This window comes from Ornithodoros turicata, chromosome 4 (assembly GCF_037126465.1).
Source record: "Ornithodoros turicata isolate Travis chromosome 4, ASM3712646v1, whole genome shotgun sequence".
In the NCBI taxonomy this organism is placed as follows: Eukaryota; Metazoa; Arthropoda; class Arachnida; order Ixodida; family Argasidae; genus Ornithodoros; species Ornithodoros turicata.
The window spans coordinates 70,888,132-70,905,872 of record NC_088204.1 but is presented as its reverse complement, the minus strand read 5'-3'; the positions used below and the strand labels follow the sequence as shown (position 1 = coordinate 70,905,872).

General features: G+C 45.9%; 1 protein-coding gene across 2 annotated transcripts in view; it reads left to right on the top strand.

The window, feature by feature from the left end:
* The window catches only part of LOC135391812 (E3 ubiquitin-protein ligase XIAP-like), a 41,773-nt gene extending 24,032 nt beyond the window's left edge, over positions 1-17,741 (top strand). For both annotated transcript variants that reach the window (XM_064622284.1, XM_064622283.1), the window contains exons 9-16: positions 93-199; positions 648-773; positions 4,008-4,082; positions 4,931-4,987; positions 7,491-7,751; positions 9,151-9,329; positions 11,035-11,278; positions 13,353-17,741. In XM_064622284.1, the coding sequence (XP_064478354.1) occupies positions 93-199; positions 648-773; positions 4,008-4,082; positions 4,931-4,987; positions 7,491-7,751; positions 9,151-9,329; positions 11,035-11,278; positions 13,353-13,522 (1,219 nt within the window). In that variant the 3' untranslated portion in view covers positions 13,523-17,741. The remainder of the gene's footprint in view (positions 1-92; positions 200-647; positions 774-4,007; positions 4,083-4,930; positions 4,988-7,490; positions 7,752-9,150; positions 9,330-11,034; positions 11,279-13,352) is intronic.

The following is a 17,741-nucleotide window of genomic DNA, read 5'->3' as shown; positions in this document are numbered from 1 at the left end:
CTCACACGCCTACTTAATCCCTGCTAGCTATATTTGAGCAATCCATTCCGAATCAATCTATGTATATTCGGAGGCATATTTTCTATACGCAGATATGCCGACTACAACGAGAGATTAGGCACATTTGAAGGGTTCCCATTTCCCAGTATGGCCCACTTCTGTCGCTATGATCTTGCCGGCGCTGGACTAGTTTACACAAGTAAGCTGACTGGGTCGCTTCCGATCTCATCGGCTTCCTTTCCCTGGATCACAATTCTGCACTGTGTTGCGTTGTAATGGATATTGGATTGAATGATTATGACTTAAAGGGGGTGGGTTTACCTGAGTCAACATAAATATGCGCAACTCTGGTAATTGTACGCGCAGTAAAGACAATACAGCAATTTTGTCGAAGCACTTTGTCTATGTCTGAACAGGGGTCTTGTAGCGTTTCCCGCATCCCGTAACGGTTCACAGATCAACTGTCGTCGGTGCGAGAACATGCTGCGAGTGACAGTTAACGTAGAGGGAGTATTCTGAAAACATTCTGAAAAGCTACAGGTGTCATATGCGTCTGCAATTCCGCACAAATCTGGATAAATGTGACTACAAGCTTTGGCGCCGAATGCAAAGGAAGACCTAATAAGAAAAGTGGTTGACGTTTTCAGAAATACGCGATGAAACAATGTGCTTCCACTGTGGGCAGAAGCTTTCTCACTGGGAAGCGACTGACAACCCATACAGAGAGCACCAGAGATGGCACCCCAGCTGCGAATACATCCAGTGGAAATTAAGTGAGTACACGACGTGCTGTTCCTGCTTTCTTTAAAGTGCCACTCCGGACTCAGAAAACACCGTTTATTTACTCCATGAAAGGAAGGTGCCTCAAGGATTCTATATGCGAAATTTCAATCCTGTTTAGGAAAGCTGTGCATTTCTGTCAATTTGCTGTCAATCTGCTGAGCCTCCACAAGTTCCGATGACGCGATGAGCGAGTGACGTAATCATGAGCCCACAAATTACAATGATATTGTTAGGCAGCATAGCGTCGTGACGATGTTGTGCGTTTAATGGCAGAATGATACAGAATGCGCATGAGTCGCGTTGCATGCGCCCACCGTCCTTACAATACCCCCTCCCGGAGACGTGGCCCTCCGGGGCGCGGTACGTGGCGGAGAAGGAGGCAGTTGTAGGACAAGTCAGTTGCTGCAATGACGACGTGTACGGTGGTTGATGATGGCCTGAATTGACGATGGATGGATGACAGGACGTGGTTGTGATAACAACGATGGTGGCGAATGTGAAGTGACGCTACGCTGCCTGTAGACGGTTGGATCCGCTGACGGACGTCCACGCTGTGCTGCCGCCATAGCCGATGGGACTTGCCTGGGCTGGGGGTCACGTCGACTTTGGGTCACACAACATCACATCGTCGTTTAGTTCACACAATCTTCGGGTCACAGCTCCAGATCTGCGTCATGTCTTCAGGGCTGGTCGAGGGCAGTGGACAGCCCGCACCTCCATCAAATGCTACGTAGCATAGCGTCGTGACGATGTTGTGCGTTTAATGGCAGAATGATACAGAATGCGCATGGGTCGCGTTGCATGCGCCCACCCTCTTTATCGTCGTTACAATATCATGTTTTGGAGAGGGCACGACGCCGCGTCAAGGGGAGAGTCACGCGGTGTAGAAGTAATATGAGGCTGATCGAAAAAGGGGCAAATCTCCCACCTTTGTGATTTCTCGAAGGCCGCAGTGTTCGAACGATATGTCACGTGGGGCTCCGCTAACGGAGTGCAAAAAGTGAGCCCCCGGAAGACTCGAAGGGCAACAACGTTGCCAGATGAGAGCTGGGCGCTCCGTCGGAGCCTAACATGACGTCACAGTTTTCAAAAATAAAAAAAAATATTTTTTCTCCAGCTTTCGCGTCACGTACAGCCAAAATATTTTGCTGGAATGTAAAGTGAGACAAGAAGATTTCAGTAACGTAACTTTGGTAGGATTCTGGAGACACGAGATTTAGTCCGTAGTGGCACTTTAAGGAGTAGTCTACAGGGAAGTACCAGTACACTATACGATGTAAGGAAACAATAGTGCCATGTCGATTACAAACTGCTGTCCGCTCTCTCATGCGACCCTGGACGTCAGGGTGTTGCACTCAGGAATCATGTACTTGGCGTGTCTCTGCCTGCTGTTGTTTTGGCCGGCCCAACAGTGCCAGTGCTCGGCTTATGGCCATGAATAACGAGCGTGAAGTGCCTGGAAGTGATATGGTCAGCATGCCACGGAATCTGCACGCCGGAAGTTTATAGCGGTCGCTTCGTGGGCAGAATATGTGACTGAAGGGTATGCTGATCATGAGTGTTTTACGTTGATTTATTGACAATAACGTTAAACGTATCTGTCTAGAGACGTCACTGAGAACACGGCTACAAAGATCATGGACTAGTTAAAGGAACTAGTCCATGTAAAGCAAAATACAACCACAATCTTTCAAGGTACTGCTTGCGACACGGTTGTCTGAAATCGGCACCCCGTGGCTTATCCCATCTCAAGTCTCGAGGTGTTGCAACACCATTTATTTCGGGTAAGAAACACGTACAGCATATGGTCCACTTTTAAATACAATATTGGAACAACATTTTCGAGGGCAATCAAGGAAATATGGGCTGCAGAACCACTGACTGGCGATTTCAGACAACCATGTCGCGTGCAGTACCATCATGTAGAACTTGACTGCGTGATCACACGTACACACCACACACGTCCTCGCCTCTCAGTTCTTCATACTTTTCGCATAAATTAATTTTGAACTCTTTTAGAGACCGAAATATGGCGGCATTCAACGCTCGCAAAGCACAAAGTTGGAGTCGGCCCCGGATTGGTGGACAGCCATCACGTGATATTGAAGTGTAACGTAACACATTTGAGGCAGGTTACTAATTAGCATTAGACTGAGTTTGAAGAACAACAGCAGTACTTGAGAAAATCAGTTTAAACTGTTTACGGTTGTAACGTCCGAGTTCCGTGCCTGCGAGGTGATTTGCGCCATCTGTTGGCCTTTCTCTCAACCCGGGTCTCTCTGTCGTCTGCTCGCTGTATCGCTACTGTTTGCATAACATCATCAACGGAAATTTTTAAACGAACGTGTGGCTTAGGTACGTGTGTTCTGGAACACACAATTCATTGCACCTTCGCGATGAAATGCTTACCACAATGCGTGAAACGCACTCTCTCTCTGATGTGTCGTCTAGTTACTTGCGTTCTCAATAGGTGATTAAGCGAGTCGCCTCAGGGTTGTGACGATCCTGGAGCCTGCTAGCTTTCTAAGCGTAGCAATGTTTGAAAATCGATTGCTAAAAAAAGGCTCAATATACATCGGAACTGTTACGTATACGACGTGTCCAAATTACGAGCTTTCAGAACGCCATACGGTTTGTACATGTTTGCCATTCACCTACAGTTCCTATAAGGAATGACGAGATACGTAACCTTCCGCCGACACAGGAAACCGAAAGTCTTTCGTTGGTTCGAGCGAACACAAGAGAAAATTTGAGTTCGTCAAAGTGATATTCACCTTGAGTGCAGTCCTTGACTGCACTTAGTTGCACTAAAAATCTTAAGGGTGCAATAAAGCAGTGGTCGTGGAACCACAGAAGATTTATCTGTTCGATAGCCGGGAGCCTTCACTACTCTTAGGTCACAAATTTCGTCCCAATTACACTCGTGAGTTTTTAGAAAATTTAAATGGGAAATTACGGGCAGCACTGTGTCGAAGTGCTCGCCAACTGTGCATTGCTCGTAAAGTACGACCACAAAATTGCGTTGCTAGTGGACAGCATTGCGTCTAAAACGAAATAATTTGACTACGTGGGCGGCTGCGTAGCCATCACGAGCACCAAGTCAGTCGACTTCTAAGGGGACTGTGTTTTACGGTACATTTAAAGTCCGGCACTTGACTGCCAATCAACTACAGAGTTTTAGATTTCAGTATGACTTGATCGAACAGCTCATTTCATCCTTTTAGGCGGAAGGCTGACTGCAAGCTCTTCATCAGATCACGCGATGAATACAAGCGAGCCCATGGAGGAAGCGCCCCAAGGTAACGTGGCATCGTTTTAGTCCTGACCTGTTAGACCAACTGTAGACGGAGGATCTTAATGGATCTGTGAGCTGTGTGCACAAATATTGCACTTATCAAGATCCCTTACAAAAAAGAGATAATAGAAAAAAAAATGTCGTACAATGTCGATGAGATTCTGATCCGCCACTAGTTATATACGTACGCCTTTGGTTATTGCGGAAGATCATTACTACTCCACACCTTATGGCGTAGTGATATGGATTTTACTGTTTATTTGGCGAAAAAAACATTTGCCGATTTGCCTATTTGAAAAACCGACGGGGGACCTGTCTCAGACGCGCAAGGAGCGTCTGATCACAGTGCACTCGATTTGGTTCGGATTTTGCTGTTATCCAACGAAGACTATAGTGACTGTTCTCATCTCGGAATAAAGTTGTTGCTGACATTTTGGCTCGACATTGACTCCTGGAGCGTCGACGACAGGTCCCGCGTCGGTTTTTTGCAAACCCGAAAGTTAATCTTTGGATCCCTGAAAAAAAAAGAAAAAGAAGATACGGGATCCGTGTCATTGTATCGCCCGCTACAACTTCTTCATTGACATTTCCTTATAATTAAAAACTGACTCATTAATTTCATTTAATTAATTGCTTAATGACAAAAATAGTTTGAATATCCTCACATCACTGGTAACACTATGCAGTCCGTCTTTTTGATGCGCGATGAACCATTTTTTTCGGCTCATTTTTCGTGAAACACCCCGTATATTGTGTGTACAGCGACTAGCTTTAGTCCGTGGTTTAGTCCGATATGTTGTACCTGTAAACCTCCGGGAGTACGATATACCAACTGGCACTTTATTCTTTCAGAAGGGGACGACCGTGACTCAGGGATCTCGAGCATGTCTGCCGGAACGTCCACAGAAAGTAAGCTACTATCCTGACCAAAGATATAGAGAGTGAAATAGAGGGATAAACCGGCAGCCGTATTTGAAGCCACCCTAGATGGCACCGCGTTGACCTCACCTTGCCTCGTTTGCAAATGGCGGACATTAGGGGCTCATGCGGTGAGCGCCTTTGCGCACGTACGCTTCGAAATTCCGTGGCGTTTATTGGTTCCGTAATGCCGCCAACGATTCATTGTTGAATTCCAATGGCAGGTTAGGAGCGCATCCGGAGCAAGTTTTGCTGCTCCGCCGGGAGCAACTCTTTTTTTTTTTTTTTTTCAGATACGCGTCGTATCCTTGCGGCTCTCCAACGAACCATGCTCGGCGCGCGTCAAAACGAATCCACGTGGGTAGCACAAAGGACCAAAACCGGTCCGGAGTGGGACCGACAAGGTCGCGCCATTCGTGCGGTGCCCCCACTGGTCCCCGCTTCTGTTGTCCCCACAGTGTGCCATTCTAGTGAAGACGGAGATAATCCTCTCCGGCGCCTCAAGGTCATACGCATGCGCATAGGCCATTGTGGAAAAGGTCCGTTGGCAGACTGGGAACAGTGCCGGAGTTTTCCAACGGGAGCTTTGGAACGGCCATCAAGCCAAGCAACAAGGAGCAACCCAGACTGTTTTGCCAAAATAGGCAGATTCAACCCGAACTCGCCGTAACGTATCACCTGTCGCTCGCGCTTTCCATTTCCTGTATCTTCTTCGCTAACGTGGCCGCTTCGCAATGCGTCTCCGCCGTGACTTGTATTTGGCGTCGTACGTTGGCGATTTTGCACCTTGCAGAAAGCGATTAGTCAGACATTACACCTACGCGAGAGACTATAATGTGGAGAATCTTGACCCTGTCACAGCGTGAGCCCTACGACGCCACCGTGCACCGCATGGTGCTCCCACGATTGTCCGACGGTCCTCGATGAAAGCCGCGTGCAAACTCAACGTAGGGAGGCACCGATAACACGCGTCAACGTCAGTAAGAGCAGTCAAGACTCGAGAGGAGGAACACGAATAGAACGTGGATGTGCTATCAGGAGGGGGTTTCAACCGTGCGTGGATGCAAAATGGCGCACTTTAATCGCGGGGAGAATGGACCATTTCCCAGAGCCATTTATAGGGAGAGTTTGGCCATTCTCTGATCTTTTGCCGCCTCGTGGGTGGAGCCTATTTTGACGTCAGAGCCGTCGTTGCGCTGCCCAAAAAGACTCTGAATCTGAATCCAAAGCTGAATCCAAGCAGAATCTGCTTATAAGCCATCTGATGCGCGCCATATTGATGCTGTCCGTCAGCTTTGTTGTCGCAATGAATGCAATCTACAGGAATAGCCGGCTTGTGACCCACAGCCGCCTCCGATAAGAGGGGTTTTGCTGCCAAACTGAAAGAGTTCAAGGACGAAGGGCTTTCGAAGGACAATTTAAGCACGTGTCTTCCCTCCTTGCATCGTAAACAACGATCAGCATCAACATGTTGTCGGCGACCGGCCGACAGCGGGACAACAATAGAGCCCGGCGAGGGAGGTGGCTTAGCCGTGACGTCGCATGACGCGATTGAAGTTAGGCTCCTCCTAATGGACAAACTCTCCCTATAAACGGCTCTGCCATTTCCATGTTCGCGGCGCCCCTGGCGGCAGAATGTCGAACGTCGTGTCTTTCCCCCAATAAACATGGTGACGCTTTTTGCAGTGGCACGTTGCGTGGGAAAGTAGCAAGAGAAGATTGGAAAAAGAATGCGGAATGAGTGAATGCGCATTGTACTCATTACCAGTACAAAGAGTTGTCAAATGTAGACCTCAAACATCCGCGTAACCTTGAAACCGATTTTCTCCCACCAATGAACATGACAGTCGCCCGCAGGTGGGTCCATAGTGATGTTTTCCACTCAAAGATGACTATTGCAAGGGCTGGGCATGCGCATCCGCGTTGTCGGAAATAGTCCATTTCTGGTGTAAGAATTCTCTAAAGACAAGAACTGTCGCAAACATCTAACAAGATGTTCGGGACATTTCACTTCCCCTAAAATACTTGACCAGTACCACCACATTTGGCGAGGAGGCTGCAGCTAAACTTTAAAAAAGGGGAAAGTTCATTGCCTGACGACTTTCAAACACAGATGCCTAACATGGGCGTCGGACTCTAAACAACTCCTTTGTGAGCCGCTTCGGTCACACTTGGGGTGGGGGTGGGTGGATATATTTATTAGACCAAAGAAAGAAAAAACGGGGGACAGGTCAGCCAGACGGAACGTCGGTCACACTTGGCTGGGGACGTAAAGCATCAAATGATCAATTATCAACGAAATTTCGTAGAGCAGTTATCAATGCTGCCAGTTTATTTCAGTTAACCAAGTAAAGAGCTGCAATGCAATGTAGAGCTGCAATGCGGCGCCTTCATGAAGACGTCGACGTGTGCCGATAGAGTACCGACCATGCAAATAACGGTTTCCGGTAGTTCTCGTGTTTCATACACTCACATGTATTTCGTTTTGGAACAGACAGTGTAACGACGGATGCTGCCTCCGAGATGAGACCTGTGCCAGCCTATCGTTCCGAAGACGTCTGTGGAAACCATAACCCATACCTCGCCCATCGAGAACCGTATGGAAATCGTGTGAACCAATATTCTGTACCTCATAGCAAGCCAATATATCAGAGGTACGCGTCGCTCGCTAGCAGAGAATCATCCTTCCAGTCTTATCCACCAAATGCAAAGGGAAACAAAGAAAAAATGGCAAAGGCTGGATTCTTCTACACTGGTAATTGATATTTTTCGTTTGGTCGACTGATTTCTCAGTGTACCAGTTGAGTGACAATGTCCCAGTTCGAAATTCCTGCATAGTCAGACGTGCACGCAACATTTAGATGCTTAGGGAACATTAATAAAATAATAATAAAGAAAAAAATATGATTCAGTTGCTTGTCCGTAATGTTCCTGATAACCAATCTCCTTGTTCGAAACAATTTATCGTGAGCACGAGAAACCTACATGTCAATGCAACAAACAGGAGAAGTCTTGATAGTAGAAGTGATTCCACATGTCTTGATTACGAACATGCTTACGGGGTTCATACAATATGTTCATTTTTACCATTTACATAATTTTTACTTTAAAAAGCTATGAGAGCAGCATAGATGTCGTTCTTTGCAATTGAGTTATACGGCCAGGTGGACATCGTCTGGAAGAGGATATGTAGCTGCAAGAAGACTAACTACCTGAAATTCGTTAATTCGTTAATTAACTCTTTAATTAGGGAATTTTGGGTAAAAGCGAGATAGTAGAAAGGGAGACAACACGTACCCTTATGAAAATGGGTGTTTACTTTCTACAGGTCCCAGTCAACATGGGTAGCAAACTCTCTCCAGAGTTTCTGTAGACATCGTGTTGACAGCGTATGTTTACTTCTTGTTGACTTATGGCCCTCAGCTTTCTGTAGACATTTGGCTACAGGATTGCTGTGCAATTTTTGTTCACTTTATGTGTACTGTCAACAACACTATCCCGCGTATGACGTGAAGACTTTTTGTGGACTTCCTGTGACTCTACACTACACTGGAAAATTTATAGACATCACTCAAAAGTTATATATATGCCTCGCGCAATACTGCACCCCATACTGTACCCATGATAATCGCTATCTTATCACCATCGCTATCATGTCACATCAATCGCTATCGTATACAACATAGGAAATATAAAACTAGCTCGCGTATCTCAACAATCTACATCGACAGTGACACATAACACAATAAAATATATAAAATACCAAACTAATTTGATACCAATTCAATTTTAATCAGGCAAAATTTGATATAAATTCAATTGACTTGCATATCAGAATTCGTGGATGGATATTTTAACGCACATGCGTGCTTCAGGATTTGTTAGACGTGGAACGGCTTTCAACGAGACTAGTCTTCGCACTCTGCTGTCTCGCTTTGCCGGAGATCCCATAATTAAAGAGTTAATTAATGAGTTTCAGGTAATAATTCATCTTGTAGTAGCATAATTTCTTCGAGAAGATCTCCGCCTGGCCGTATAACTTAATTGCAAAATTGACACCTGTGCTGCCATCGTAGCCTTTTTATAAAAATGATGCAAAGGGCAAAAACAAACACACTGTATACTTTCCTTGATAATGTCCTTTATCCGCGCAGGTACTGAAGACCGCACAACCTGCTTCCAGTGCGGCAACTCTCTTTCCAATTGGAGCAACGATGACGACCCGCTATACGAACACGCCAGGTGGTACCCAGACTGCGCTTACGTCGTTCTGCAGCTTGGTGACGAGGCAATCGAGAACATTAGACGGGCACACAGCAATACACTGGCAGAGGTACGTTACCCTTCGCACGTGGTAAAGCACCCCGAGCTAGAGGAATCTACGGGGCGAATTTAACAAAAGTTACACATTTCGATCGAGTCGTAAAAATGCAAGATAACGTCTCTGTCGTTTCAAACTTTGCAGACTGATAGTCATCGATCTCAAGTTTTACCTTTCTTTCTTTCTTTCTTTTTTTTTTTTCAAACGGTATCCTCTCCTTCACATCACCACGTATAGGTGGCGCTGCCTCGAAACCCCGCGTCTGGTCTATCTGGTTGTTGAGAAAAGGTATGCCGTGGCGGTGTGGGCATGTGAACGGTGGATCCTCCTCTCAGTCAGACCCTCTCACTCCTCCTGTCAGGGAGTGACGTGAAGCTGATATCGTTGTCGCCGAAGGCTCCGCAACTGCTGAACCATCGTGAATGGGGGTGGGGGGAATGTGTTTATTAAGAAAAAAAGAAAGGAAAGGTTAGCCAGGCAAAGAGCCGGCTTGCTATTCCGAGAAAAAAGGAAAGAAAGGGGAAGGGGGGAAGGGGAAAACGAAAAAGAATGGATCGTGAATGGATTTACATATACAAGCGCTTTTTCGGACGAAAAAAATAGCGAAGTAGATTGTCGACTGACGCCGAACGTAATGATATATGTTTCAGTGATGTGTTTCTTGATGCAACCGTTCCTCCAAATCAGTGGTTCTCAGATGGGGGTCCGCTGGGGTCCTCACCTGTCGGTAAGCTTACTTCACCTACATGTGCGTCTGCCGAATGCACATACAGGTGTAACACTTGATACGAGTAAAATTGCTTCACGCTTCAGTACACTGGTAACAAAAATAATGCAGTCATGGGCTAATCATTCCTTCATTGCTACTTTTTTGCAGTAAAACATACTGAATGATATCAGTTTTGAAGCAGCAACCATGTGATTTCTTGTGTAGCAAGTAGCGGCAGCCCTGGAGTTTTTGGACCCTGTAGGCGCATCAATATTCCATCTCACCACATTACTGCCAGCAGTGGGGAAGGCTATCACCCTTAGCAATAAAACTCCTCACAAATCCTCATGGAAATGAAGGTTTTGCGTTTTTGCGCTTGTACCTGTTGCTCTCTTGTGCGTGTAAACCCTCAAGGGGTCCTCTATCACTCCCCCAGACCACGAAGGGTCCTTGACACATTGAGAGCTGAGAACCACTGCTCCAACTAATCGGGATCTGCCAGTCATCTGCGGACGTTGCGTTCGAGCCTACTCCTTTTTGGAGTAGGTAGTTGATCTCCTTTTCCGAAAAAGTTCAGTATCTAACGGAGAATCTTCATTACCGTTTGTCAATGGGCACAAACGCCAGGCGTACTCCTCTGGAAAGGCCTTAATCTTATGCCCTTCTCAGGCGGCAAACTTAAGACTGTTAGCGGAACGGCGGTTACTTCACCTGTAATTCAACCGACATTTCGAATGACGTCGTTCTCTTCCCTGATTTGTTGAAAACGGGAGGCGTACGCCTTTTTTCTGACAATTATGCAGTTTTATAATTGCCATAAAAACGAGTACGTCTCCCATTTACAACAAATCAGGGCAGCGAACGATGTCATTCAAAATTTTTGTGGATCAGCAGTTGAGGTAACTGCCGTTCCGCTGACCCGCCTTTGGTTTGCCGTCTGACTAGAGTATTACCCGTGCATCAAGGGTATAAAAGTGGTTCTAACATTGTCATCAATTTGCCTTCCAGAGAATGCTTGAGGAAAGGAACAAGTCTGACGGAAAAACGGAGTTCATGCTAGAGAACCTAAAATCATCGTATCTTGTCCGTCGCCTGATTTCACAAGACATCAACCGGGACATCGTGGAGTTAGCGATACGAGCAAGGCTTAACAGGACGGGTTTGGTAGACGTGCTCGACGAGCAAGACCTACGCAGGGCGCTAGGTGAAGTCGTGTCCCTACCAGACAACGTCAGAACAAGGGAAGTTCCAAGTGAGTATTAAAGATAGCATGATAGCCTGAGGATCCGTCTCTGCTGCACAAAACGTGGAGATTGATAAGAGCAATCTGACTGTCAATATCTTCAGCATTTATGTCCGCGAGGCATTGAAACCTCCTACTGGACACAATGAAGCATGGCAATGTGTTAGCGAACGTCGGCTGGTGCCACACAGATTAGGTACCTGCTCGGTGCCAAACATGACGTCGGTAGTACATGAGGAACCATACTCAAGAACCGGTTGAAATGACGTCATTTGTACTAAATAAATTGTCGTAAATTTGTCAAGGTTGGATGGTGGTAATTCTGAGTTAGCGTTAACTGAAGAACTAGCATGTTAAACGGTTGTAGCAATAAATACCACGCGAGAAAAACAAAGAAAAACGATACAATATTCTGTATAAGTCGCGAAAGTGTTTCACTTGCAAGCTGGTGAGTGCAACGTATCCATGAATCATTTCGTTATTTGGTATTTATGACAGATTTTTTGTCCCATTTCTGGAACAGTGTTTACTTACGATAGATCGGAATACAGGTGGTGCAGACTTCTGGTAAAACATGAAAGGTTTTCCGAAAAAATCGGTGAATTGTTCTTCTATACTGCTCCGTGCAGAAAAAAAAAATCTGCGAGTCTCACAATTACAGCCTGTTTGTCTTGTGTGCTAACCCTATGGGCTGTCTTACTCGCGTGTCCCCTTCGCCAAGTTCTCGGTTGAATTTGTTATCGACCTGGGATGCCCTTCGTTGAGACTGCAAGCTTCTTTATTATATTTTGTATTCGTTTTGTTGGTGTTATTCTACTATAAAGTTCGGACGTCTTTCTATTTTCTACTCCTTACGGCACAATAACGTCAGATCAGTATGAGTGGCTAAACGCAATGGGGCAGTATCGGGTGCCATTAGAAAGAAATAACAATTGACATTACTCGGTGGCGTTAGAATATTGTGGTAGGGGCGGCGAGACAAATAGGCCTTTATTTTCCCATGCAGTGGCTGGTCGCGCGATGTATTCTTTGTTCGACGCACACTCAGAGGTGGAGGATAACGCAAGCACGTACAGGGTCGGTCTTCCGTCACCTCTATCGCCTCATTTGAGAGAGATGGATGGGAGAAGCATCCTGACTTTGTGTGCCATGGAACTAAATTCCGGTATAAACCCCATAGCAGGAATGCGGTCTCGAAGGGTCCCTCAGCGTTATTCACTCGAGTGGAAGAACCGTATCACGTCGCCGGTGCTTCAGGTGCCGACCTCGCAACAACCTTGATATCTCGGCAAGTACCGGTCCTCCGGACACGAACACTTACACCGACAACTGTTGCATATCCGAATCCTATAAATCATTTCACTATTCGTAAGCAGTGAATTGACTTAACTGAAATGAGCGACACGGCGTGGTGCCACATGTAGCCGCTGACGCTGGGAACCCTAGACAACTTCCGGTTGTGACTTCTGTTTGTAAACAGTGAAAGGCTGAATAGACAAGCGTTAAACTCCTAGAGGCAGAGGCTGGAGGCTTGCCTTCCATTTCAACGACGCCACGGGATGTTTGGTGAATGATTGCCGCAGATTCCTGATATATTATTGCAACAATGTAGCAGGATATAGCCGGGTTGGCCCCTTGGCGCAGTTTGGCGCAGTTGCCGCAGCAATCACATCACCTGCAGTGAAGACATCATTTTCATTTAAATCAAAGACAAACCGCGACGGTGCACCAAACGACGTGTTGCCCTCGGTGATCGTCCCGTCCTCGCGACGATGTAGTGACGTCTACGTGGTGGTAATGCGTTGCGCCGTACAGGAAGGACTGCAAGGGAGGAGCCAGAGCGGTACCCTGAAGTTTCAAAAAGTGCTTGAGGGGTGATGATGTGATGCCCTAACGCACTCGACTCGGCACTTCTTCAGAAATCACTCATATATTAAAAAATGCATTTTCATTTGAAATGTAGTAGAATAATACGTTCGTACAATACTCCACCCGCTCAGTGTAGATCGTCAGCCGGTTAGTACAGTCGTCATGCAGTTAAAATCACACTGTTTAACATTTATTATTCTAACTTTGTTTACAGAAGCTGAAGGTGACCTGAGCAAGTGCATCAAGTGCAAGACAGAAGATAGACACATAATCTTTCTTCCCTGCAGCCACCTTGTCTCGTGCAGTGGATGTGCCGCATCCTGCACCGTCTGTCCCTCCTGTGACCGCACGATCGCGACCACGAGGGAGGGTTTCTTGGCCTGAAAACCGAGAAAATAAGGGGTATGCAAAAGACCAGCACCGCCTGTCACGCGCCAATACAGCTCTCAACAACGGTCACACGCCGCGTGATGTCCCGACATCGCAGAAACACATCGAGAAAGGTGTCAGAGCTATAAGACAGGTTTATACTCCGACGTGCGACTGGCGACGCGAACGGTGGCAGAAGAACGTTCTCCGTTGCACTGCCACTAAATGTCAGAAAAGGTGCGACGACTACGTCAGGGCACACCCGCGTGCGGGTCGGATAGTTCGGATGGTTATCGAGTCGCGAAGCGTGCGTGGCGAGACGCGTAGAACACGCGGTACGCACCACTGGACGTCGACGGGTGGAGAGGACGGAATTCTGAAAACATTATCACACAGCATGTCATCATGTCTCAGAATGCGGAAAATTCAATGGTCCGCTGAAAGCCGATGGAAGCAAAAGTTCACGTCAGGAGCCGCCGATATTTCGAACGACAGTTCAGTTTTCGTTCCAAATATCGGCGGCTCCTCTTTAATCATATTTTATAGGTTAAGTAGATTACCACGTAAGGTGAATTTGCCCACATCGAGCGCAAATAAGGGTTGCGTATGGCAAGGAGGATAGGATAGGGATGCGGATCATTAACGTGCGCCGAAGGTCCCCGTCATATGACGTTGGAAGCAACGCTTATCATCTGAACATTACCATTATCATCCCAACAAAGGAGAAACATACGCAGTTTCATTAGCTGTTCTTGTAATTGTTTGACAATTGTCTTTGTCAGTGCGCAAAGAGGACTCTAGCCACTGTGGCCAGCGGAGGACTGTGGTCATGGAAGATTTGCACATTCGCCAAACGTTCAAATCTACCGGTCATCGTCGCACCAGAACAAGCTGCTGCTGAATTGGCGCTGAGGGGAGCCACTATCGTTACGTCGGACTATAAATCCGCCTTATTGCTCAGGTGCAGGCACCAATCGTCTATCCCAGGAATTCGTTCCGAGACACAAATTCCCATGTAGTGTGTAATTCCACAGATGTGCGCGTTTACACTTACATTTACGTGATTATGCAGAATTGGTAATTGCAATGGAGACAGCTCATAGTTCAGCAGCATATTACTTTAGAAAAAAGTCTCGTAGGAACAATGAGCAGCTGCCTCGCGCCGTAAAGCCACGAGAATTATCATTGTTACAATGAATTCCCGGATAGCGCACATAGATTTGGCGGAGAAGGCAACCAGCCCTTCTTGATTCTCAGGTTTTCTGGTTGAAGCCGGTAAAAAGCCCCGCTCAGATTTACCGTTACGGAGTTCGTCCACGAACTTCCCTCTGTCTACGCAATTTTATCTGTCTGTGCACCTCTATTTGCCTTACCGTTACTCGTGGTAACACCCGGAGAACCCCGAGAATGGAACTCGTGAAAGGGAGACTGAGCTGCTCACGCATAGACGAGTGAACACTACATACTCGCCTTTGGGCCCCAACTCTCGTCATCCCTTGTGTTCTTCTTTTCGCCATTGTTCTTTTTTGTTTTTCTCTCTCTCTCTCTCGCTTTCACCCGAAAATATGCTCTTTCGCTTGACATCAATCGATGCTACCCTGCCATGAAGTTACTAACATAAGAGCCAGTGATAGCCCTGATACCCCTGATATACCTTGATATACCTTGATATACCAAGTATATCCCTGATAAGAAAGGAACACATGACCGGAAAACGCAGGGGTCTATGTGTAGTTGCAACCACCGTTTAGGTATGAGGGCGGTCTCTACAAGCCATGCAAGGAAGCGGTGATGGAAGCGGGTAGGCAAAATACACTGATGACGGACAAACCATATTTTACGTCGTTTGTACAGAGAGATGACGGACATACTTTGAAAGCACAAGTGGGTGATAAATAACCGAAGCAGGGCGCTTTTAAAGCCAATGGAAGCGAGCGTGTCTCGCTTTGACGGTTCTATGAATCGTGCGCTGCAGCCTTCGGCCTTCTAGTTGCGACACAGACTCATTGTCCACGGAGACCAAAAGTCCATCAGACAACAAATAAAGTACATAAATGTATCATGACACTAATGCACCCATACAGTCGAACGCAATAACAAGTAGTGGAAGGTAAAGCAAACTATTCAAATACTTCCGTAAGGTGAACTGTGAGCTGTCATCATTCGAATGCATTAGGACTAGCTGTCATCATTCGAATTCGTCACTAGTTGTGACGTCGCTGGCGTTGTGATAGGGCTGTGATGGTTCCATTTGCATATCCCTTATACAATATGGGTTTCGCACCAGGTCGCCTACCCATAAGTGTATTGTGAAAATTAAAAGGAGGGAAAGGCTAGCCACGCTACGCCGGCTTGCTATTCCCAGCAAAAAAGAAAAAAAGGAAAAGAAAAGAAAAATCAGGAAAGCACAAAAAAAGACAAAAAAAAACACGGAATTGGTCACAGTTTACAGGAACCCTATTGAACTTAGTGCTACCTTTTTCTCTTCTAGTGTCGACCCCATTTTTAAAGCCCGTCTGACAAAGTGTAACCTCTCTTCCCCAGTCTGTAGTCTTGCTGCAAGAACCGGAACAATTCAAAGCTACTGTGACTAATTTCATCCTTAGTCAACAGTAATCATCATTCCCTCTTGAGTATTTGTATGTGACGGTCCCGACCATCTTAGCATCTAGTGGCTTGATGCGCTTTTCTTTCCTTTGTGTTTTGTTGTTGTTTGTTATAGGATGTTTATCAGCTGTTCCTTATCAGCAGATGTATTAAGTGTGTTCTGTTTACTAGGCCGGCCGGCACAGTGTTTCGCTCAGCAATTTTGATGTAGTCATAATAATAACACCTTTATTTTTGTTTAGGTGCCCGAAAACAACCACTAGGGTCTTCTTATTTGTGCACCACAAAATGTTATACATGTTTAAGTAGGTTATGAAAAACAAATGCATTCAATAGACAAAATGGCAACAAAGTTAACAGTGAAACATCGAAGTTAAACAGAAACAATGGCACTAATACTTGTAAGAAACTCATGAGATGGAGCGAAAATGTTAGTCATAATCTTGTAAGGCGGAGTTCAAGATTAGTGTAATGTTGTATACACAGTATACAACTACAGTATAGTGTATGCAGTGTACTTTTTTTGCTTTTTCTCATCATCGTCTCTTTGTGTGTATCTGTGTATGAGTGCTTTTTCTATACATATTGCTTGTGCCCCGTTATGTAGAGCCGTCGCGGACCTTAGACGTATGACAAAAAAACGGAAAAAAGAAAAATCACTTTTACATTTACTTTGCAGCGTTTGCCAAAAACCCAGGGAAAGCACGCGGGCAGCGCAAGCGCTGCCAAGATTCGAACCCGGGTCATCTCAACATCCCTTTCGTTTGCGAGAGCGTAAAGACGTACACGTAGAAAAAGCGAAACGAGATGTGAGGTGAAACAGCATATATTTTTATTCGACCACCCGTATTTCCTGCCGTGCGTAGGAAACCTCCGTCACACAGTGCTATCGTGCAGTGTTTATATCCCCCACAACCTTACCGTTTCCGCCGTGGATCGAACCCGTGACTTTGATGGAAGGTAACTGTTCTGAGGTTGAAACACAAAAACAGAAGAACAGAACTCAAGCCACAAGGCGGTGATTTTGAGCTGAGTACGGGCCAACACGCACCAGACTGTCTGGCAGATGCCACAAGCCGAAGCCGTTACCGAAATAACTATAGTGCAGTGGAAGTAGATGTGTCGTCATTGCACCATGATACAGTATTGCTAAGGTTTCATTTTGAAGAAGTTCAAGCGCTGAGGAGAAACTCCAGAAGAAGACGGAACAACAAGAAGAGACCATGCACTTTTTCACCCGGACACGTGCCATAATCGGATCATGATAGTGTATAGGTCTTAGTATGGTGTAGGGTAGTGTAGTGGAGTAGTATCGTGGGACCCCATATTGACATCAGAATTTATGGTATCATAACAAATCACTTACGAACCTTCACCTCGATTGCCATTCTCAGAATTATAAATGCTACTCTTGTGTTCAAGTTTTCTGGCATCCCATTAACTACTGATTTTCAGCAATGATACTAGAAGTGAGGAATATTGTTATATTATATGTGACAGGGCCACAAAAAAAGTGTGATGTAACCCAATTGATCGGGGAAAACTTCACAGCGGGAAAAAAACACAGAGATAAAGAATGGAAAACCATGTTGTGTCTTGAAAGTTTTTAATAAATACTCAACTTTTA